This window comes from Pseudophryne corroboree, chromosome 8 (assembly GCF_028390025.1).
Source record: "Pseudophryne corroboree isolate aPseCor3 chromosome 8, aPseCor3.hap2, whole genome shotgun sequence".
Taxonomy (NCBI): Eukaryota; Metazoa; Chordata; class Amphibia; order Anura; family Myobatrachidae; genus Pseudophryne; species Pseudophryne corroboree.
The window spans coordinates 245639664-245663491 of NC_086451.1; the positions used below are offsets into that span (position 1 = coordinate 245639664).

The following is a 23828-nucleotide window of genomic DNA, read 5'->3' on the forward strand; positions in this document are numbered from 1 at the left end:
CACAAACCTGAGGTACTCCTGGTGAGGATGGTAAATGGGGACATGTAGGTAAGCATCCTTGATGTCCAGCGATACCATGTAATCCCCTCGTCCAGGCTTGCAATAACCGCCCTGAGCGATTCCATCTTGAACTTGAATTTCTTTATATATGTGTTCAAGGATTTCAAATTTAAAATGGGTCTCACCGAACCGTCCGGTTTCGGAACCACAAACATTGTGGAATAGTAACTCCTTCCTTGTTGAAGTAGGGGCACCTTTACTATCACTTGTTGTGAATACAGCTTTTGAATTGCCTATAACACTGCCTCCCCGCCTGAGGGAGTGGTTGGCAAGGCAGATTTGAGGAAACGGCGGGGGGGAGACGTCTCGAATTCCAGCTTGTACCCCTGAGATACTACTTGAAGGATCCAGGGATCCACCCGTGAGCGAGCCCACTGATTGCTGACATTTTTGAGACAGGCCCCCACCGTACCTGGCTCCGCCTGTGGAGCCCCAGCGTCATGCTGTGGACTTAGAGGAAGCGGGGGAGGACTTTTGCTCCTGGGAACTGGCTGTATGCTGCAGCTTCTTTCCCCTACCTCTGCCTCTGGGCAGAAAGGACGCGCCTTTAACCCGCTTGCCCCTATTGGGCCGAAAGGACTGTACCTGATAATACGGTGCTTTCTTTGGTTGTGAGGGAACATGGGGTAAAAATGTAGACTTCCCAGCTGTTGCTGTGGAAACGAGGTCCGAGAGACCATCCCCGAACAATTCCTCACCCTTATAAGGCAGAACTTCCATGTGTCGTTTGGAATCTGCATCACCTGTCCACTGCCGAGTCCATAACCCTCTCCTGGCAGAAATGGACATTGCACTAATTTTGGATGCCAGCCGGCAAATATCCCTCTGTGCATCCCTCATGTATAAAAGTGCGTCTTTTATATTTCGCAAAATAGTGTCCCTGTCTAGGGTATCTATATTGTCTGAGAGGGAATCTGACCACGCAGCAGCAGCACTGCACATCCAGGCTGAAGCTATAGCCGGTCTCAATATAACACCTGTGTGTGTATATATAGATTTCAGGATAGCCTCCTGCTTTCTATCAGCAGATTCCTTCAGGGCGGCCGTATCCGGAGACGGTAGTGCCACCTTCTTTGACAAGCGTGTGAGCGCTTTATCCACCCTAGGGGATGTTTCCCAGCGTGAGCCTATCCTCTGGCGGGAAAGGGTACGCCATTAGTAACCTCTTAGAAATTACCAGCTTTTTCTCAGGGGAAGCCCACGCTTCTTCACACACTTCATTTAACTCTTCAGATGGAGGAAAAGCTACTGGTAGTTTTTTCTCTCCAAACATTATACCCTTTTTTGTGGTACCGGGGGTAACATCAGAATTGTGCAACACATTTTCATTGCCTCAATCATGTAACGTGTGGCCCTACTGGAAGTTACATTAGTCTCATCGTCGTCGACACTGGAGTCAGTATCCGTGTCGACATCTGTGTCAACCATCTGAGGTAGCGGGCGTTTCAGAGCCCCTGATGGCTTTTGAGACGCCTGGGCAGACACAGGCTGAGAAGCCGGCTGTCCCACATTTGGTATGTCGTCAAACCTTTTATGTAAGGAGTCGACACTATCACGTAATTCCTTCCACAGCACCATCCACTCAGGTGTCGACCCCGCAGGGGGTGACATCACATTTACAGGCATCTGCTCCGCCTCCACATAAGCCTCCTCATCAAACATGTCGACACAGCCGTACCGACACACCGCAAACACACAGGGAATGCTCTGACAGAGGACAGGACCCCACAAAGCCCTTTGGGGAGACAGAGAGAGAGTATGCCAGCACACACCAGAGCGCTATATAACACTGGGATCCCACTATCAATGAGTGTTTTCCCTTATAGCTGCTTTTTTATATAATATATACATATAATATATACATACATATATATATATATATATATATACATATATATATATATATATACACATATATATATATATATATATATATATATATATACACACACATATATACATAGATATATATATATATATATATATATATATATATATATATATATATATATATATATATATATATATATATATATATATATATATATATATATATATATCTATCTCAATACAACCCGGCACTCAAAGGGACAGCGGCACCTATGAGTAACTTGCTGGGGTGCCCTCCATGAGAAAATGAATCCCAATATAGCCAGAAAGAAGAGGCGGCACTCCCAGCGTTTTTAAAGTACAAAAAATCTATATATATATATATATATATATATATATATATATATATATATATATATATATATATATATATATATATATATATATATATATATAATATCTATACTGCGCCTAAATTTAGTGCCCCCCCTCTCTTTTTTACCCTTCTGTAGTATTCAGACTGCAGGGGAGAGCCAGAGAGCTTCCTTCCAGCGGAGCTGTGAGGGAAAAATGGCGCCAGTGTGCTGAGGGAGAAGCCCCGCCCCCTTTTCGGCGGACTTTCTCCCGCTTTTTCTGGAATACTGGCAGGGGTAATTTTACATCTATATAGCCTCTAGGACTATATATGATGTATATTTGCCAGCCAAGGTGTCATATATTGCCCTCAGGGCGCCCCCCCCCAGCGCCCTGCACCCATCAGTGACCGAAGTGTGAGGTGTACATGAGAAGCAATGGCGCACAGCTGCAGTGCTGTGCGCTACCTTGGTGAAGACCGAAGTCTTCTGCCGCCGATTTTCCGGACCTCTTCGTGCTTCTGGCTCTGTAAGGGGGACGGCGGCGCAGCTCCGGGAACGAACACCAAGGTCGGGTCCTGCGGTCGATCCCTGTGGAGCTAATGGTGTCCAGTAGCCTAAGAAGCCCAAACTACCACCTGTTAGGTAGGTTCGCTTCTTCTCCCCTTAGTCCCACGCTGCAGTGAGTCTGTTGCCAGCAGATCTCACTGTAAAATAAAAAACCTAAATATACTTTCTTTCTAGGTGCTCAGGAGAGCCCCTAGTGTGCATCCAGCTCAGCCGGGCACAAGAATCTAACTGAAGTCTGGAGGAGGGTCTTAGTGGGAGGAGCCAGTGCACACCAGTAGTCTAAAAGCTTTCTTTATAGTTGTGCCCAGTCTCCTGCGGAGCCGTTAATCCCCATGGTCCTTACGGAGTCCCCAGCATCCACTTAGGACGTTAGAGAAACTGGCCCGCTGGTACCTGTAGTTCTACTGGAAAAAAAATACCCAAATAAAAAACAGGATACGCACACCGTGAGAGTAAAACTTTATTTCACACATGTCGACACACACATACTTACCTATGTTCACACGCCGACCTCTGTCCACTTGTCCAAGTAGAATCCACGGTGTACCTGAAAATAAAATTATACTCACCTCAATCCAGTGTCCTGTGATTTGTAATCCACGTACTTGGCAAAACAAAAAAACGAATACCCGGACCACACGGACTGAAAGGGGTCCCATGTTTACACATGGGACCCTTTCCCCGAATGCAGAGACCCCCCGTGACTCCTATCACAGAAAGGTCCCTTCAGCCAATCAGGAAGCGCCACTCACCTGATTGGCTCTGCGCGTCTGAGCTCAGACGCGCATTGCACAGCCCCCTCCATTACTTTCAATGGTGGGAACTTTGCAGTCAGCGGTGAGGTCACCCGGGTCAGCGGCTGACCGCGGGTAACCCCACCGCTAACAGCAAAGTTCCCACCATTGAAACTAATGGAGGGAGCTGTGCGATGCGCTGTCTGCCAGCTCAGACGCGCATACAGCCAATCAGGAGAGTGCCACGAAGTGGCGCTTCCTGATTGGCTGAAGGGACCTTTCTGTGATAGGAGTCACGGGGGGTCTCTGCATTCGGAGAAAGGGGTCCCATGTGTAAACATGGGACCCCTTTCAGTCCGTGTGGTCCGGGTATTCGTTTTTTTGTTTTGCCAAGTACGTGGATTACAAATCACAGGACACTGGATTGAGGTGAGTATAATTTTATTCACAGGTACCCCGGATCGTCGGCGACATTGGAGACGTGGCAGTCGGCGGGTCAACATAGGCAAGTATGTAGGTGTCGGCATGTATGAAATAAACTTTTACTTTCACGGTGTGTGTCTCCTGTTTTTATTTGGGTATTTTTTTCCAGTAGAACTACAGGTACCAGCGGGCCCATTTTTTCACCCGCATGCTGGTACTTGTGGTTCTCCAAGTACCAGCTTGCGGGGGAGGCTTGCTGGGACTTGTAGTTCTTCTGATAAAAACAATATTCTTTCATTTTACTCAAGGCTATCAGCCCCCCATCCGCAGCCCTTGGATGGCGGGGGGGGGGGGGGGGGGGACAGCCTCGGGCTTCACCCCTGGCCCTTGGGTGGCTGGGGGGGGACCGCTTGATTGAAGGGGTCCCCACTCCTCCAGGGTACCCCGGCCAGGGGTGACTAGTTGGGTATTTAATGCCACGGCCGCAGGGCACTGTATAAAAGTGACCTCCGGCTGTGGCATTATCTGTCCAGCTAGTGAAGCCCGATGCTGGTGTAAAAAATACGGGGGACCCCTACGCTTTTTTCCCCCCGTATTTTTTGCACCAGGCGCAGAGCCCGATGCTGGTTTTAAAAATACGGGGGATCCCCTGTCAGTTTTTCCCCAAAATTTTTAGAACCAGGACCGGCTCGAAGAGCCCGAGGCTGGTTATGCTTAGGAGAGGGGACCCCACGCAATTTTTTTTCGTTTTTTTAACCGTTTTTACCCGTTTAAACATTTTTAAAAATCTAATCAAAATCCGTCAAATCGTCCGTTTTTCGACAGCGGGACTGTCGAATCCGTTTTTTATTGAATATGTTGAATTCCGGCACCCACCTGCCGGAATTCGACGGTCGAATTGTGTCGAATTAAAAAACGGGCGAAAAATTGCCGCGATTCGCCGGCAATTGCATATACCCCTAAAACAAAGAAAAAACGAGTTTAATGGTAAGAACTTACCTTTGTTAAAACTCTTTCTGCGAGGTACACTGGGCTCCACAAGGAAAGACATAGGGGGCTGTAGAGTAGGATCTTGATCCAAGGCACCAACAGGCTCAAAAGCTTTAACTGTTCCCAGAATGCACAGCGCCGCCTCCTCTATAACCCCACCTCCCAGCACAGGAGCTCAGTTTTTAGTTAACCAGCCCAACGCAGTAGCAGGAAAAGAGACGACAACGGTTAGTAGCCACATACACCACACTCTCACGGCAGGAGAAGTGTCAGCGGCTAATGTCATACAAAACCAAAGAAGCTAAGTGTGTCAGGGTGGGCGCCTTGTGGAGCCCAGTGTACCTCGCAGAAAGTTTTAACAAAGGTAAGTTCTTACCATAAAACTCGTTTTCTGCTGCGGGGTACACTGGGCTCCACAAGGATAGACATAGGGGATGTCCTAAAGCAGTTCCTTATGGGAGGGGACGCACTGTAGCGGGCACAAGAACCCGGCGTCCAAAGGAAGCATCCTGGGAAGCGGCAGTATCGAAGGCATAGAACCTTATGAACGTGTTCACTGAGGACCACGTAGCCGCCTTGCACAATTGTTCAAGGGTCGCACCATGGAGGGCCGCCCAAGAAGGTCCAACAGACCGAGTAGAATGGGCCATAATGTGAGTAGGAGCCGAGAGGACAGCCCTCACAAAAAGCATGTGCAATCACCATTCTAATCCATCTGGCCAAAGTTTGCTTGTGAGCAGGCCAGCCCCGTTTGTGAAATCCAAACAGCACAAAGAGAGAATCAGATTTCCTAACAGAAGCAGTTCACTTCACATAGATACGGAGAGCCCGTACCACATCCAAAGACCTCTCTTTGGAAGACAGATCAGGAGAAACAAGTGCCGGAACCACAATCTCCTGGTTAAGGTGGAACGAAGAAACCACCTTAGGTAAGTATCCGGGACGAGTCCTAAGAACCGCCCGGTCACGGTGAAATATCAGATATGGGGAACTACAGGACAAGGCACCCAAATCCGACACTCTTCTAGCTGAGCCAATAGCCAGCAGAAACACCACCTTAAGGGAAAGCCACTTAAGATCAGCTGAACCAAGACGTTCAAACGGAGACTCTTGTAACGCCTCCAAAACCACAGACAAGTCCCAAGGAGCTACAGGCGGGACATATGGAGGTTGGATACGCTACACACCCTGAGTAAACGTATGCACATCAGGTAAGTTCTTAATTTTTCTCTGAAACTACACCGACAAGGCAGATATTTGAACCTTGAGGGAGGCCAGACGCAGGCCTAAGTCCAGGCCCTGCTGAAGAAAAGCTAACAATTTGGCTATACTAAACTTGGAAGCGTCATAATCGTTAGATGCGCACCAAAGTAAGAATGCAAGAACCTATAGTAAATCCGAGCCGAAGCCGGTTTCCGGACCCGCAACATAGTTTGAATGACCGCCTCAGAAAACCCTTTAGCCCTTAAGACGGAAGCTTCAAGAGCCACACCGTAAAAGGCAGCCGGGCTAGGTCCTGGTAGACACAGGGGCACTGAACGAGGAGATCTGGGTGTTGTGGAAGTAGAATTGGACGCTCTCACGATAGGCCTTGCAGGTCTGAGTACCAGTGCCGTCTGGGCCACGCTGGAGCTATGAGAAGCAGATTTCCTTTTTCTTGCTTGAACTTCCGAATTACCCAGGGCAGGAGTGACACCGAAGGGAACACGTACGGCAGCCGAAACCTCCACGGCACCGCCAGCGCATCCACGAATGCTGCTTGAGGATCCCTTGTCCTTGCTCCGAAGACCGGAACCTTGTGATTGTGTCGAGACGCCATCAGATCTACGTCTGGAAGGCCCCACTTTTCCACTAGGAGTTGAAACACTTCTGGATGGAGGCCCCACTCGCCGGCATGTACGTCCTGACGACTGAGAAAGTCCGCTTCCCAATTCAGGACTCCCGGAATGAATATTGCCGATATGGCCGGTAGATGGCGTGCCGCCCAATGTAGAATCTGTAAGACTTCCTTCATTGCCAAATGGCTTCGAGTGCCGCCTTGATGATTTATGTAAGCCACTGTGGTGGCATTGTCCGACTGTACTTGGACAGGACGGTTCTGAATTAAATGCTGGGCAAGGTTCAACGCATTGAAGACCGCCCGCAATTCCAGAATGTTGGTCGAGAGGAGGGATTCCACCTTGGTCCACCGACCCTGAAGGGAGTGTTGCTCCAGCACCGCGCCCCAACCTCTTAGACTGTCATCTGTCGTCAACAGGACCCAGTTGGATATCCAGAATGGACGGCCCCTGCACAATTGTCGGTCCTGGAGCCACCAGAGCAGCGACAGATGGACCTCCGGAGTCAATGAGATCATGTAAGACCTAATCTGGTGAGGCAGGCCGTCCCACTTGGCTAGAATCAGCTTCTGGAGGGGGCGAGAATGGAATTGAGCATACTCCACCATGTCGAATGCTGATACCATGAGGCCCAGCATGTGCATCGCCGAATGTATCAACACTTGCGGACGAGAAAGGAAGCAACGAATCCTGTCCTGAAGCTTCAGGACTTTATCCTGAGACGAGAACAACCGCTGGTTGTGAGTGTCCAATAGCGCTCCCAGCTGCACCATGCATTGAGCAGGGACCAGGGAGGATTTCTTCCAGTTGATGAGCCACCCATGGGCTTGTAGAAACTGGACAGTCATATCCAGAAGACGCAGGAGAATTTCTGGTGAATTTGCCAGGATTAACAAGTCGTCCAGATACGGCAGTATCCTGACCCCTTGACGGCGGAGTACCACCGTCGTGACTTTGGTGAAGACTCGCGGAGCTGTAGTTAAACCAAAAGGTAACGCCCGAAACTGGTAATGGAGATTGCCAATTCGCAAACCTGAGGTATTGCTGATGCGACTGCTATAGGAATATGCAGGCAAGCATCCTGTATGTCCAGGGAGACCATGTAGTCCCCAGGTTCCAAATGCAAGAACTATAGAGCGAAGGGTTTCCATACGGAACTTGGAAATCTTCACAAACCTGTTCAATGCCTTGAGGTTGAGAATGGGCCGGGAGGACCCATTCGGTTTCGGGACTAGAAACAGCGGAGAATAGTACCCCCGGCCCCTCTGCGCAAGAGGCACCTGTACTACGACTCCTGTATCCAGGAGGGTCTGTACCACCGAATGTAGAGTGTTTGCCTTTGTCTGGTCCAATTTGACGTCTGTTCGGCAAAATCGATGAGGGGGTCAGTTTTTGAATGCTATGGCGTAACCTCGAGTGACGACTTCCCGTACCAGGCATCTGAAGTGGTCTTCAACCATTCCTGGGTATACCCTAGAAGACGGGCCCCCCAGCTGGAGGCCTGCCCAGTCATGTGGCAGACTTATCGGCCTTGGAAGCTGGCTGACGGGCCGTCCAGGCTCTTTTGGGCTTTGGCTTACCATGTTTGGAAGTGCGGGCCTGCTTGTTGTATGCCTGACCTTTTGCTTTACCTGAAGGGCGAAAGGAAGTTCCTTTAGCCTTCGACACAGAAGGAGCGGTACTTGGCAGACAGGCAGTTTTGGCAGTAGTCAAGTCAGCCACTATCTTATTTAAGTCCTCCCCAAACAGAATATCTCCCTTGAAAGGGAGTACCTCCAGGGTTTTTCTAGAGTCCAGATCCACAGACCAGGATCTCAGCCAAAATATCCGGCGAGCCAGGACTGACGTAGTAGAGGCCTTGGCTACTAGGATACCGGCATCAGAAGCCGCCTCTTTAATATAGCGAGAAGCTGTGACAATATATGACAAGCATTGTCTAGCATGGTCAGAAGAGATTTCAGCTTCTAACTCCAAGGCCCATGCTTCAATAGCCTCTGCAGCCCATGTTGCTGCAATAGTGGGCCTTTGTGCAGCACCCGTGAGGGTGTAAATCGCTTTCAGACAACCCTCCACACGTTTATCCGTAGGCTCTTTTAGAGACGTGACGGTAGTGACAGGTAGAGCTGAAGAAACCACCATCCTAGCCACATGTGAGTCTACTGGAGGAGGCGTTTCCCAATTCTTAGACAGCTCTGGTGCGAGGGGATAGCGAGCCAGCATCTTCTTTTGAGGCACAAACTTCGTACCCGGGTTTTCCCAGGGTTCCTGACATATATCCACTAGGTGGTCAGAGTGAGGTAAAACTTGTTTAACCACCTTCTGACGCTTGAACCTATCTGGTTTCTTAGGAGGGACGGATGGCTCGGGATCATCCGTAATCTGCAGAATCAACTTAATAGCCTCCAAACAATCAGGAACATCCACATGTGAACTACCCTCCCCATCAGCCGTATCCGAGTCAGAACCTGTGGGGTCAGTGTAAATGCCGTCTTCATCAGACGAGGTGTCAGTGACAGCAGTGGATTGTGAGGAGACACTAGCTCACTTAGAGGACCCCTTGGGCTTAGGCGAGCGATGGTCAGACTTTTTAGTAAAATCATAAAGATAAATCATCCGCCCACGGCGGGTTAGCTGCAGGGACCACATACGGCTGTACCGGCATAGGGGGTGTTAGTTTATTAACTAGCGTATGTAGAAGCGTGGAAAAAGCGTCCCATGGAGGGTCATTATGTACCCCCATTGCCACAGTCCCACTGGGGGGCAAGGAGCCCCCAGAACCAGAGCCCTCAGCTGCTATATTTTCCTCATAGGGTTCCGTGGCTTCAGCAACACCTGTAGTGTGTTCAGCGCCAGAACCATTACCCTAAGAAGCAGACATGATATAACTTGCAGTATCAGGTAACAGTACAATTATCAGCAGCACAATACCTCTTACCCAAACCCCTGCGCAGTGTAGTCAGCACTAGCAGAGATAATGGAGAGATATGGTGACTAAATCACAGAGAAAAATGCTTATTAAAGTATATCTTTGTGAAAATTCTATATCAATATAAAACCTGACGCACACCAAGCCCCCTCAGATTATAGAATATAGGGATAGCAAGTTGAGTGAAAGACACGAAATGGACACCACTCAGCTAGCTAATGCACACACAGATAGTCACAGTTTGTACAATGCAGAGGTTATTACCAACAATAATACTGCATTGGACTAGCTTATATATATAGCTATGTAGTCAATAGATATAACACTGCACAGTAAGAACTGGATGTATATCACAGGGTAATTGTACTAGAAAACCCTGACTAAATGCACTCTTTCTTAACTAGCACTGTCTAAAAAGGCAGGTAGAATACTTACATGTCATGTAAAGTCACAGCGCTTACAACCAGGCGGCTTTACACAGAAGGATTTGCCCAAGCAGTCCCAGGAACAGTGAAGCTGAGAGATAATGGCGCCCAGATACTGACAGGGAGTGAGGGAGAGACAGATATGCAGCTCCAGGGCGGGAACATTTGCGGGAAATGGCGCCCTGGGGGAGGGGCTTCAGGCCTAAGCCTTATCCCCCTGCTGGCAAAACCACCGGGTACTGTGGGCTACTGAAAATGGTTGAGAGAGAAAATCTGACCTGCACCCATGCCCTGGTGATCTAGTGGGATCGCCTGTACTGCCACAGTGTCCCCCGCCAGCGGGCGCGGCCCGCCTCCCACTGACCGCGCCGGATCGCGATAAAGACCGGGTCCCGCAAGCGGGACCCACTTACCACCTCCCGAAGCGCAGCCATTCGATCCCGGAGAGTCCCCGTCGTGTGTGCCTGACTGTGAAGAAAACCGGAGCCTCCTGCTGTAGTTACTCGGCAACCAGGGCTCGGGAGTGTACAGCGCCGCTTTGGAGAGATGGAGCTGCAGCAGTGAATGTCTTCTGACATTTACCACCACTGCTGCCCTTGTAGTCTTCACTTTTTTCTTCAAAAAAAGCTCTTCTTAGGCTGCCTGGAGCAGCCCCCGTGTTATGTGCCTGCTTACTGCAGCACCAACTACAAAACGGAGCTCCTGTGCAGGGAGGCGGGGTTATAGAGGAGGCGGCGCTGTGCATTCTGGCAACAGTCAAAGCTTTGAGCCTGTTGGTGCCTCGGATCAAGATCCTACTCTACACCCCAATGTCTATCCTGGTGGAGACCAGTGTACCCCGCAGCAAAAATAGAATTTCATTCCTTAGATGCCAGGAAGGTGTCTGTGAAAAAGGCCTCCTCAACCTGCTCAGGAGATGTGTCAGAAATATTTAACACATCCCGCATGGCCTCAATCATCATCTGCAGCCTCTTAGCAAGTGATGCCCTCACCCTCGACACATCCCCATCACCGTCTGCTGTTTCAGAATCGGTATCCGTGTCATCCTGCATAATTTGGGCATGAGCACGTTTGTGAGAATGTACCGCAGGGGGCCCCGAGGAAGCAGTATCAGACCACACTGCCATAGAGGACTGCAATACCTAAGTTGCATGCTCAGTCCTTGCAACCCTTTCAGAAATCTGAGAAATAGCCCCCCTAAGAGAGGCTAACCACTCCGGTTCTCTAACTGGGATCTGCGCTACAACAGTGCAATCCTGATTACATGGGATGAGATCTTCCTGAGAAGATATATCATCTGTAGCATACGATACAGAGTCTCTAGACATGCTTGTTTGTACACCCCACATACACACAGGGTACAGGGCAGACAGAGTTTCTTCCCCCCCCCCCCCCCCCCCCCCAAGAATGGCAGAGAGACACAGAGATTGGAGCCAACTCACACACAGCGCTATATAGGTATAGGGAGACCTTTAACCAACGCTGACTGTGTTCCTTAATAGGTGACACAGTCTTTACACAGCCTCCCCTCCCTTCTACAACACCCTGGTACCGTACAGATAGCTGGAGGTGCTCTGGAGGGACTGCTTCACTTGGCAGCGCGTCTGCAGGCAGGAAAATGGCGCTGAACGCTGCTGGGTCCTCTCTGAGAAGCTCCGCCCTCTTAATGGCGCTGTCTTCCCGCTCTTCCAAGATTATACTGGCATGAGGCTTTTGTGCTGGCTGAGATCTGCGGACCCCGCCACACTTCAGCTCTGTAAGGGGGTGGTGGCATGATGCTGGGGTGAGCGTTCCCCTGTGGCGGGGAGTGATCTATCCCCTCTGGAGCTCAGTGTCCAGTCAGCGGAGACTGGCTCAGACCCCGCAGGGCGGACACTGCTCCCCCCTCAGTCCCTCGATGCAGGGAGGCTGTTGCCAGCAACCTCCCTGTAAAATAACAAACTCTAAAATAAACTTTTCTAAAGAAGCTCTGTAGAGTTCCCCTAGCTGTGACCGGCTCCTCCGGGAACATTTTCTAAACAGAGGGAGGAGCCAGCCCACACTGTTAAACTCCTAAAGTGCCAATGGCTCCTGGTGGACCTGCCTATACCCCATGGTACTAATATGGAACCCAGCATCCTCTAGGACGTAAGAGAAATACTACACAAATTCAATAACGAGCAGAAAGAAAAATGTCTGCTCCGTTTGTCTTTTTTATATATGTAAAGAATTTTTTTGCTACAACTATGCACAGTTACTCAACTAAATTTGCTATATTACTCATCCTGGAAATATTATTCTCTTATTTGTCAGGACAGAATAATTGAATGAATATTTAAATGAACTGCTGTATTGCAGAATACTCAATTGGAATGTCTAGTCCTAGTGTGAGCCTGACCAAATCAGTATTAATAGATACAGGTGTATCCTGTGAGATTCAGTACTTAATTATTAACAGTGAAAGTCCATCAAGTTCAGCTGTTGACACCAGACAGAATTGGTTGTAATTCATCTGGTAGCTGAGTAAGAAAGTGAATAAATGTTTCTCTCTTTGACATGGTTTCTTTCCTCTAGAAACTATTCAGCATGTGGTTACGGTATCAATCAGCTCCTACTGCACCCGATGCAGTACAGAAAATAATTTTTTACTCACCGGTAAATCTATATCTCGTAGTCCGTAGTGGATGCTGGGACTCCGTAAGGACCATGGGGAATAGCGGCTCCGCAGGAGACTGGGCACAACTAAAGAAAGCTTTAGGACTACCTGGTGTGCACTGGCTCCTCCCTCTATGACCCTCCTCCAGACCTCAGTTAGGATACTGTGCCCGGAAGAGCTGACACAATAAGGAAGGATTTTGAATCCCGGGTAAGACTCATACCAGCCACACCAATCACACCGTATAACTCGTGATACTATACCCAGTTAACAGTATGAACAATAACGGAGCCTCTCAACAGCCCCGCGCTCGAGCCGCGGCCCCGCGCTCGTTCATCGCTGATCTCCCGTCGGCTGTGCATGCAGGCCAATATGGACGATCTCGTCCATATTTGCCTGCACTTCAATGCAGCCGGGTGACGGGGGGAGTGAAGAAACTTCACTCCCCCCGTCACTGCCCCCCCGCCGCCGGGTTGCTGGTCGGCCGTATCGGCCGTCGGGCACCTCGGCGGCGCATCGCCGAGTGTGTAGGGCCCCTTACTCCTCTTCTCCTTATTATCCTCAGTACCTTGGGTATGAGAGGAAGAGGAGGGAACATATAAACCGACCGGTACACCCACGGTGTCACTAGAGCGTCCACAGCTATCGCCTGAGGGTCGCTTGACCTGGCGCAATATCTTTCTAGCTTTTTGTTTAGGCGGGACGCCATCATGTCCACCTGTGGCCTTTCCCAACGGTTTACAATCAGTTGAAAGACTTCTGGATGAAGTCCCCACTCTCCCGGGTGGGAGGTCGTGCCTGCTGAGGAAGTCTGCTTCCCAGTTGTCCACTCCCGGAATGAACACTGCTGACAGTGCTAACACGTGATTTTCCGCCCATCGGAGAATCCTTGTGGCTTCTGCCATCGCCGTCCTGCTTCTTGTGCCGCCCTGTCGGTTTACATGGGCGACCGCCGTGATGTTGTCTGACTGGATCAGTACCGGCTGGTTTTGAAGCAGGGGTTTTGCCTGACTTAGGGCATTGTAAATGGCCCTCAGTTCCAGAATATTTATGTGTAGTGAAGTCTCCTGACTTGACCATAGTCCTTGGAAGTTTCTTCCCTGTGTGACTGCCCCCCAGCCGCAAAGGCTGGCATCCGTGGTCACCAGGACCCAGTCCTGTATGCCGAATCTGCGGCCCTCTTGAAGATGAGCACTTTGCAGCCACCACAGCAGAGACACCCTGGTCCTTGGAGACAGGGTTATCAGCCGATGCATCTGAAGATGCGATCCGGACCCCTTGTCCAACAGGTCCCACTGAAAAGTCCTTGCATGGAACCTGCCGAATGGAATTGCTTCGTAGGAAGCTACCATTTTTCCCAGGACTCGCGTGCAGTGATGCACCGACACCTGTTTTGGTTTCAGGAGGCCTCTGACTAGAGATGACAGCTCCTTGGCTTTCTCCTCCGGGAGAAACACTTTTTTTCTGTTCTGTGTCCAGAACCATCCCCAGGAACAGTAGACGTGTCGTAGGGACCAGCTGTGACTTTGGAATATTTAGAATCCAACCGTGCTGTTGTAGCACCTCCCGATTAGTACTACCCCGACCAACAACTGCTCCCTGGACCTCGCCTTTACCAGGAGATCGTCCAAGTACGGGATAATTAAAACTCCCTTTTTTCGAAGGAGTATCATCATTTCGGCCATTACCTCGGTGCCGTGGACAGACCAAACGGCAACGTCTGGAATTGGTAATGACAATCCTGTACCACAAATCTGAGGTACTCCTGGTGATGATGGTAAATAGGGACATGCAGGTAAGCATCCTTGATGTCCCGTGATACCATGTAATCCCCCTCGTCCAGGCTTGAAATAACCGCCCTGAGCGATTCCATCTTGAACTTGAATTTTTTTATATATATGTGTTCAAGGATTTCAAATTTAAAATGGGTCTCACCGAACCGTCCGGTTTCGGTACCAAAAACATTGTGGAATAGTAACCCCGTCCTTGTTGAAGAAGGGGCACCTTGACTATCACCTGCTGGGAATACAGCTTGTGAATTGCCTCTAGCACTGCCTCCCTGCCTGAGGGAGTTGTTGGCAAGGCAGATTTGAGGAAACGGCGGGGGGGAGACTTCTCGAATTCCAGCTTGTACCCCTGAGATACTACTTGAAGGATCCAGGGATCCACCCGTGAGCGAGCCCACTGATTGCTGAAGTTTTTGAGACGGGCCCCCACCGTACCTGGCTCCGCCTGTGGAGCCCCAGCGTCATGCGGTGGACTTGGAGGAAGCGGGGGAGGACTTTTGCTCCTGGGAACTGGCTGTATGCTGCAGCTTATTCCCTCTACCTCTGCCTCTGGGCAGAAAGGACGCGCCTTTAACCCGCTTGCCTTTATGGGGCCGAAAGGACTGTACCTGATAATACGGTGCTTTCTTTGGCTGTGAGGGAACCTGGGGTAAAAATGCTGTGGAAACGAGGTCCGAGAGACCATCCCCGGACAACTCCTCACCCTTATAAGGCAAAACTTCCATGTGCCTTTTAGAATCTGCATCACCCGTCCACTGCCGAGTCCATAATCCTCTCCTGGCAGAAATGGACATTGCACTTATTTTAGATGCCAGCCGGCAAATATCCCTCTGTGCATCTCTCATGTATAAGACTGCGTCTTTTATATGCTCTATGGATAGCAATATAGTGTCCCTGTCTAGGGTATCAATATTTTCCGACAGGGAATCTGACCAAGCAGCTGCAGCACTGCACATCCATGCTGAAGCAATAGCTGGTCTCAGTATAATACCTGAGTGTGAATATACAGACTTCAGGATAGCCTCCTGCTTCCTATCAGCAGGCTCCTTTAGGGCGGCCGTGTCCGGAGACGGTAGTGCCACCTTTTTTGACAGACGTGTGAGCGCTTTATCCACCCTAGGGGATGTTTCCCAACGTGACCTATCCTCTGGCGGGAAAGGGTACGCCATTAGTAACCTTTTAGAAATTACCAGTTTCTTATCGGGGGAAGCCCACGCTTCTTCACACACCTCATTTAATTCCTCAGATGGGGGAAAAACCACTGGTAGTTTTTTCTCCCCAAACAGAATACCCAGACAGCTGGGCAGGCACAAGCTGAGAAGCCGGCTGTCCCACATCTGATGTCGTCAAACCTTTTATGTAAGGAGTTGACACTTTCACGTAATTCCTTCCACAAGTCCATCCACTCAGGTGTCGGCCCCGCAGGGGGTGACATCACATTTATCGGCACTTGCTCCGCCTCCACATAAGCCTCCTCATCAAACATGTTGACACAGCTGTACAGACACACCGCACACACACAGGGAATGCTCTGACTGAGGACAGGACCCCACAAAGCCCTTTGGGGAGACAGAGTATGCCAGCACACACCAACAGCGCTATATAACACAGGGATTAACACTATAACTGAGTGATTTTTCCCAATAGCTGCTTGTATACACAATATTGCGCCTAAATTTAGTGCCCCCCCCTCTCTTTTTTACCCTATGTAGTCTGGAAACTGCAGGGGAGAGCCTGGGAGCGATCCTTCCAGCGGAGCTGTGAGGGAAAATGGCGCCAGTGTGCTGAGGGAGATAGCCCCGCCCCTTTTTCGGCGGACTTCTCCCGCTTTTTTCTATGTATATCTGGCAGGGGTATTTTACACATATATATAGTCTCTATGACTATATTATGTGTTTTTTTGCCAGCCAAGGTACTTAATATTGCAGCCCAGGGCGCCCCCCCCAAGCGCCCTGCACCCATCAGTGACCGGAGTGTGAGGTGTGCATGGGAAGCAATGGCGCACAGCTGCAGTGCTGTGCGCTACCTTGTTTGAAGACCGAAGTCTTCTGCCGCCGATTTCCTGGACTCTTCTTGCTTCTGGCTCTGTAAGGGGGACGGCGGCGCGGCTCCGGGAACGGACAATCGAGGTCGGTCCCTGTGTTCGATCCCTCTGGAGCTAATGGTGTCCAGTAGCCTTAGAAGCCCAAGCTAGCTGCAAGCAGGTAGGTTCGCTTCTCTCCCCTTAGTCCCTCGTAGCAGTGAGTCTGTTGCCAGCAGATCTCACTGAAAATAAAAAACCTAAAATAAACTTTCTTTTTCTAGGAGCTCAGGAGAGCCCCTAGTGTGCATCCAGCTCAGCCGGGCACAAAATTCTAACTGAGGTCTGGAGGAGGGTCACAGAGGGAGGAGCCAGTGCACACCAGGTAGTCCTAAAGCTTTCTTTAGTTGTGCCCAGTCTCCTGCGGAGCCGCTATTCCCCATGGTCCTTACAGAGTCCCAGCATCCACTTAGGACGTCAGAGAAACACCCTGATAAGCCGCAGCCCGTGTCAGCTTATCGGGGCTAATAGGATTGCCCTGGGTGATATCATTACCCGCATTAATGTACCACTGGAAATTGGATACCCCCCTAAGACTATATATTCCAACTGAGTATTCTACAATACAAGTTCATTTAATTACGCTGTCCTGACAATTGACTAAGGGAATAATAGTTTCAGGATGAGTGATATAGCAAATGTAGTTGAGTAACTGGGCATAGTTATATCTACAACAATTAACATGGTATACACCCCAAAAATTCTTTACATGTAATAAAAGAAAAAAAAAAAACAACGGAGCAGACCTTTTTTCCTTCTTCTCTTTATTATAATTGTTTCACCTCTCTATTTTTGAGCACAATTATTGAATTTGTGTAGTATTTTTCTTGGTGTTAACCTCTATATTTCACTGTATAGTCACCTGCAAAGTCAGAAACTTTATAGAAACAATAAAAGTGATGATGTTTTAATATAACACGTGTGCACCTTACCGATACAACCCGTTTTCTTTGCCCTTTGATTCTGTGAGGAGACCAGGAAAATAAAATGCACCGTTTGAGGTCCTGAGGACTGAGTTTGAGAACTGTTCTACAGAAGAATCATTCCCTATATAGTGGTGTCAGCTGATACACTGGCTTCCTTTTGTTTTCACAATCAGTGAGTTTGTTACTTTTCAGTATAAGTACATTAAAATGATCATTAAAACATAGATTCTCCATCATGAGAAAAAATATAAACACAGGATCAGTAGATCACTATTACAATTTTTAAATCCATACGGTTACTAGACATGGATAAAATATAGAAAGACTAGATACAGTAAACCATACCTCCCAACATGACCCTCTCCAGGAGGGACAGAATGCTCTGCTTCTGGACTTTCCTCTTAATTTGTGATTGCAATCACCTGTGCTGAAACACCTTTCTCATCCATTAACATGTTCAACACAGGTGCCGGCAATCATAGAGAAAGGGAAAAGTCCAGAAGCAGAGCATTGTGTCCCTCCTGGAGAGGGTCATGTTGGGAGGTATGAGTAAACACAACAGAAATCTTGCATAGATGCCACAGTGACATGCTAGATACAAATGGAAGCCTAATGCTGTTACATGTGCTGGTAATCTGCTCCACACACATTTGGTAAATGCTCATAAATGGATGGTTTTGGAAAAGCTTTTTGCGTAAATATAGTAAAGATGCCATTTACGTGTTCTTGCAGCGGGAGCATTCATAGGTGAACTTGTAATTGATCTCATAAGTGTGACATCGGGTAACCATTGGTAACTCCGGGTGGAGAAGAGTTGCTTTCCGTGCATAAAATCTCCAGTACTGGCCATGTCCATCTCTTACGCCGTTAATAAGCCACGTGGCAGCGTGACAAATTTCATGAATTAAGGTATCTCGAAGCCGATCTAAAAAGGAGAAAAAAAAATTAAGATTTTACTCACCGGTAAATCTATTTCTCGTAGTCCGTAGTGGATGCTGGGAACTCCGTAAGGACCATGGGGAATAGCGGCTCCGCAGGAGACTGGGCACAACTAAATAAAGCTTTAGGACTACCTGGTGTGCACTGGCTCCTCCCACTATGACCCTCCTCCAGACCTCAGTTAGGATACTGTGCCCGGAAGAGCTGACACAATAAGGAAGGATTTTGAATCCCGGGTAAGACTCCTACCAGCCACACCGTATAACTCGTGATGCTATACCCAGTTAACAGTATGAATAACAACTGAGCCTCACCAACAGATGGCTCATAACAATAACCCTTTAGTTAAGCAATAACTATATACAAGTTTTGCAGACAATCCGCACTTGGGATGGGCGCCCAGCATCCACTACGGACTACGAGAAAAATAATTTACCGGTGAGTAAAATCTTATTTTCTCTGACGTCCTAGTGGATGCTGGGAACTCCGTAAGGACCATGGGGATTATACCAAAGCTCCCAAACGGGCGGGAGAGTGCGGATGACTCTGCAGCACCGAATGAGCAAACTCAAGGTCCTCCTTAGCCAGGGTATCAAACTTGTAGAATCTTGCAAAAGTGTTTGAACCCGACAAAGTAGCAGCTCGGCAAAGTTGTAAAGCCGAGACCCCTCGGGCAGCCGCCCAAGAAGAGCCCACTTTCCTCGTGGAATGGGCCTTTACAGATTTAGGATGCGGCAGTCCAGCCGCAGAATGTGCAAGTTGAATCGTGCTACAGATCCAGCGAGCAATAGTCTGCTTAGAAGCAGGAGCACCCAGCTTGTTGGGTGCATACAGGATAAATAGCGAGTCAGTTTTTCTGACTCCAGCCGTCCTGGAAACATATTTTCAGGGCCCTGACTACGTCCAGCAACTTGGAGTCCTCCAAGTCCCGAGTAGCCGCAGGCACCACAATAGGTTGGTTCACATGAAAAGCTGATACCACCTTAGGAAGGAATTGGGAACGCGTCCTCAATTCCGCCCTATCCACATGAAAAATCAGATAAGGGCTTTTGCATGACAAAGCCGCCAATTCTGATACACGCCTGGCCGACGCCAAGGCCAACAGCATGACCACTTTCCACGTGAGGTATTTTAGCTCCACGGTTTTAAGTGGCTCAAACCAATGCGACTTCAGGAAATCCAACACCACGTTGAGATCCCACGGTGCCACTGGAGGCACAAACGGGGGCTGAATATGCAGTACTCCCTTAACAAAAGTCTGAACTTCAAGCAGTGAAGCAAGTTCTTTTTGGAAGAAAATGGACAGAGCCGAAATCTGGACCTTAATGGAACCCAATTTTAGGCCCATAGACACTCCTGACTGTAGGAAGTGCAGAAAACGACCCAGTTGAAATTCCTCCGTTGGGGCCTTTCTGGCCTCACACCAAGCAACATATTTTCGCTAAATACGGTGATAATGTGTTACGGTCACATCTTTCCTCGCCTTAATCAGCGTAGGAATGACTTCCTCCGGAATGCCTTTTTCCTTTAGGATCTGGTGTTCAACCGCCATGCCGTCAAACGCAGCCGCGGTAAGTCTTGGAACAGACAGGGTCCCTGCTGCAGCAGGTCCTGTCTGAGCGGCAGAGGCCATGGGTCCTCTGAGATCATTTCTTGAAGTTCTGGGTACCAAGATCTTCTTGGCCAATCCGGAACCACGAGTATAGTTCGTACTCCTCTCTTTCTTATTATTCTCAGTACCTTGGGTATGAGAGGCAGAGGAGGGAACACATACACCGACTGGTACACCCACGGTGTTACCAGAGCGTCCACAGCTATCGCCTGAGGGTCCCTTGACCTGGCGCAATATCTTTTTAGCTTTTTGTTAAGGAGGGACGCCATCATGTCCACCTGTGGCCTTTCCCACTGGTGTACAATCATTTGGAAGACTTCTGGATGAAGTCCCCACTCTCCCGGGTGGAGGTCGTGCCTGCTGAGGAAGTCTGCTTCCCAGTTGTCCACTCCCGGAATGAACACTGCTGACAGTGCTAACACGTGATTCTCCGCCCAACGGAGAATCCTTGTGGCTTCTGCCATCGCCATCCTGCTTCTTGTGCCGCCCTGTCGGTTTACATGGGCGACCACCGTGATGTTGTCTGACTGAATCAGTACCGGCTGGTGTTGAAGCAGGGGCCTTGCCTGACTTAGGGCATTGTAAATGGCCCTTAGTTCCAGAATATTTATGTGTAGGGCAGTCTCCTGACTTGACCATAGTCCTTGGAAATTTCTTCCCTGAGTAACTGCCCCCCCAGCCTCGAAGGCTGGCATCCGTGGTCACTAGGACCCAGTCCTGTATGCCGAATCTGCGGCCCTCTAGAAGATGAGCACTCTGCAGCCACCACAGTAGAGACACCCTGGCCCTTGGGGACAAGGTTATCAGCCGATGCATCTGAAGATGCGATCCGGATCACTTGTCCAGCAGATCCCACTGAAAGATTCTTGCATGGAACCTGCCGAATGGAATTGCTTCGTAAGAAGCTACCATCTTTCCCAGGACTCGCGTGCAGTGATGCACCGACACCTGTTTTGGTTTTAGGAGGTCTCTTACAAGAGATGACAACACCCTGGCCTTCTCCTCCGGGAGAAACACTTTTTTCTGTTCTGTGTCCAGAACCATCCCCAGGAACAGTAGACGCGTTGTAGGAACCAGCTGCAACTTCGGGATATTCAGGATCCAGCCGTGCTGTTGTAGCACTGTCTGAGCTAGTGCTACTCCGATCAACAACAGTTCCCTGGACCTCGCCTTTATAAGGAGATCGTCCAAGTACGGGATAATTATGACTCCCTTTTTTCGAAGGAGTATCATCATTTCTGCTATTACCTTGGTAAATACCCTCGGAGCCGTGGATAGACCAAACGGCAACGTCTGGAATTGGTAATGACAGTCCTGTACCACAAATCTGAGGTACTCCTGGTGAGGAGGGTAAATGGGGACATGCAGGTAAGCATCCTTGATGTCCAGTGATACCATGTAATCCCCCTCGTCCAGGCTCGCAATAACCGCTCTGAGCGATTCCATTTTGAACTTGAACCTTCTTATGTAAGTGTTCAGTGATTTTAGATTTAAAATGGGTCTCACCGAACCGTCCGGTTTCGGTACCACAAACAACGTGGAATAATAACCCCTTCCCTGTTGCAGGAGGGGTACCTTGACTATCACCTGCTGAGAGTACAGCTTGTGAATTGCCTCCAGCACTGCCTTCCTGTCTAGGGGAGTTGTTGGCAAAGCTGATTTGAGGAAACGGCGAGGGGGAGACGTTTCGAATTCCAGCTTGTAACCCTGAGATACCACTTGTAGAATCCAGGGATCTACCTGTGAGCGAGCCCACTGGTCGCTGAAGTTCCGGAGATGGGCCCCCACCGCACCTGGCTCCGCCTGTGGAGCCCCAGCGTCATGCGGTGGACTTAGAGGAAGCGGGAGAGGGCTTTTGCTCCTGGGAACTGGCTGTATGGTGCAGCTTTTCCCCCCTGCCTCTGCCTCTGAGCAGAAAGGACGCGCCTTTAACCCGCTTGCCTTTCTGTGGCCGAAAGGACTGTACCTGATAATACGGTGCTTTCTTTGGCTGTGAGGGAACATGGGGTAAAAATGTCGACTTTCCAGCAGTTGCTGTGGAGACAAGGTCTGAGAGACCCTCCCCAAACAATTCCTCACCTTTGTAAGGCAAAACCTCCATGTGCCTTTTAGAATCTGCATCACCTGTCCATTGCCGGGTCCACAATACCCTCCTGGCAGATATGGACATTGCATTTACCTTAGATGCCAGCCGGCAAATATCCCTCTGGGCATCTCTCATATATAAGAGTGCATCCTTAATATGCTCTATGTTTAGCAATATAGTGTCCCTGTCCAGGGTATCAATGTTATCAGACAGGGAATCTGACCACGCAGCTGCAGCACTGCACATCCATGCTGAAGCAATAGCCGGTCGCAGTATAAAACCTGAGTGTGTATACACAGACTTCAGGATAGCCTCCTGCTTTCTATCTGCAGGCTCCTTTAGGGCGGCCGTATCCGGAGACGGTAGTGCCACCTTTTTTGACAAGCGTGTGAGCGCTTTATCCACCCTAGGGGATGTCTCCCAACGTGACCTATCCTCTGGCGGGAAAGGGTACGCCATTAGTAATCTTTTAGAAATCACCAGTTTCTTATCAGGGAAAGCCCACGCTTCATCGCACACTTCATTCAACTCATCAGGTGGGGGAAAAACCACTGGTTGCTTTTTCTCCCCAAACATAATACCCTTTTTTGTGGTACCTGGGTAAAGATCAGAAATGTGCAACACATCTTTCATTGCCGTAATCATGTAACGGATGGCCCTATTGGAATGTACCGTGGTCTCACCGTCGTCGACACTGGAGTCAGTATCCGTGTCGACGTCTGTATCTGCCATCTGCGGTAGCGGGCGTTTTAGGGCCCCCGATGGCTTTTGAGACGCCTGGGCAGGCACGGGCTGAGAAGCCGGCTGTCCCACATCTGTCATGTCGTCAAACCTTTTGTGTAAGGAGTTGACACTGTCACGTACTTCCTTCCACATATCCATCCACTCAGGTGTCGACCCCGCAGGGGGTGACATCACATTTATCGGCCCCTGCTCCGCCTCCACATAAGCCTCCTCATCAAACATGTCGACACAGCCGTACCGACACACCGCACACACACAGGGAATGCTCTGACTGAGGACAGGACCCCACAAAGCCCTTTGGGGAGACAGAGAGAGAGTATGCCACCACACACCAGAGCGCTATATAATGCCGGGATTTACACTACTCACAGTGATTTCCCTTATAGCTGCTTATTACACAGAATTGCGCCTAAATTTAGTGCCCCCCCTCTCTTTTTTACCCTTATGTAGTCTGAAACTGCAGGGGAGAGCCTGGGAGCGATCCTTCCAGCGGAGCTGTGAGAGGAAATGGCGCCAGTGTGCTGAGGGAGTTAGCTCCGCCCCTTTTTCGGCGGACTTCTCCCGCTCTTATTAAAGTAATGTGGCAGGGGTATTTTACACATATATAGCCTAGTAAGCTATATTATGTGTGTTTGCCACCTGTAAGGTACTCAAATTGCTGCCCAGGGCGCTACCTTAATGAAGACATGAGTCTTCAGCCGCCGATTTTGAGGAAGATCTTCTTGCTTCTGGCTCTGCAAGAAGGGACGGCGGCGCGGCTCAGGGACCGGACGATCATGGACGGGCCCAGTGTTCGATCCCTCTGGAGCTAATGGTGTCCAGTAGCCTAAGAAGCCCAAGCTAGCTGCAAGCAGGTAGGTTTGCTTCTCT

At 49.4% G+C, this 23828-nt stretch overlaps 1 protein-coding gene across 1 annotated transcript in view; it reads right to left on the reverse strand.

The window, feature by feature from the left end:
* Positions 1 to 23828, reverse strand: part of LOC134948887 (germ cell nuclear acidic protein-like) — a 335115-nt gene that overhangs the window by 15068 nt on the left and 296219 nt on the right. Inside the window, exon 11 of the mRNA XM_063937161.1 lies at positions 18298 to 18502. Within this exon, the coding sequence (XP_063793231.1) occupies positions 18298 to 18502 (205 nt within the window). The remainder of the gene's footprint in view (positions 1 to 18297; positions 18503 to 23828) is intronic.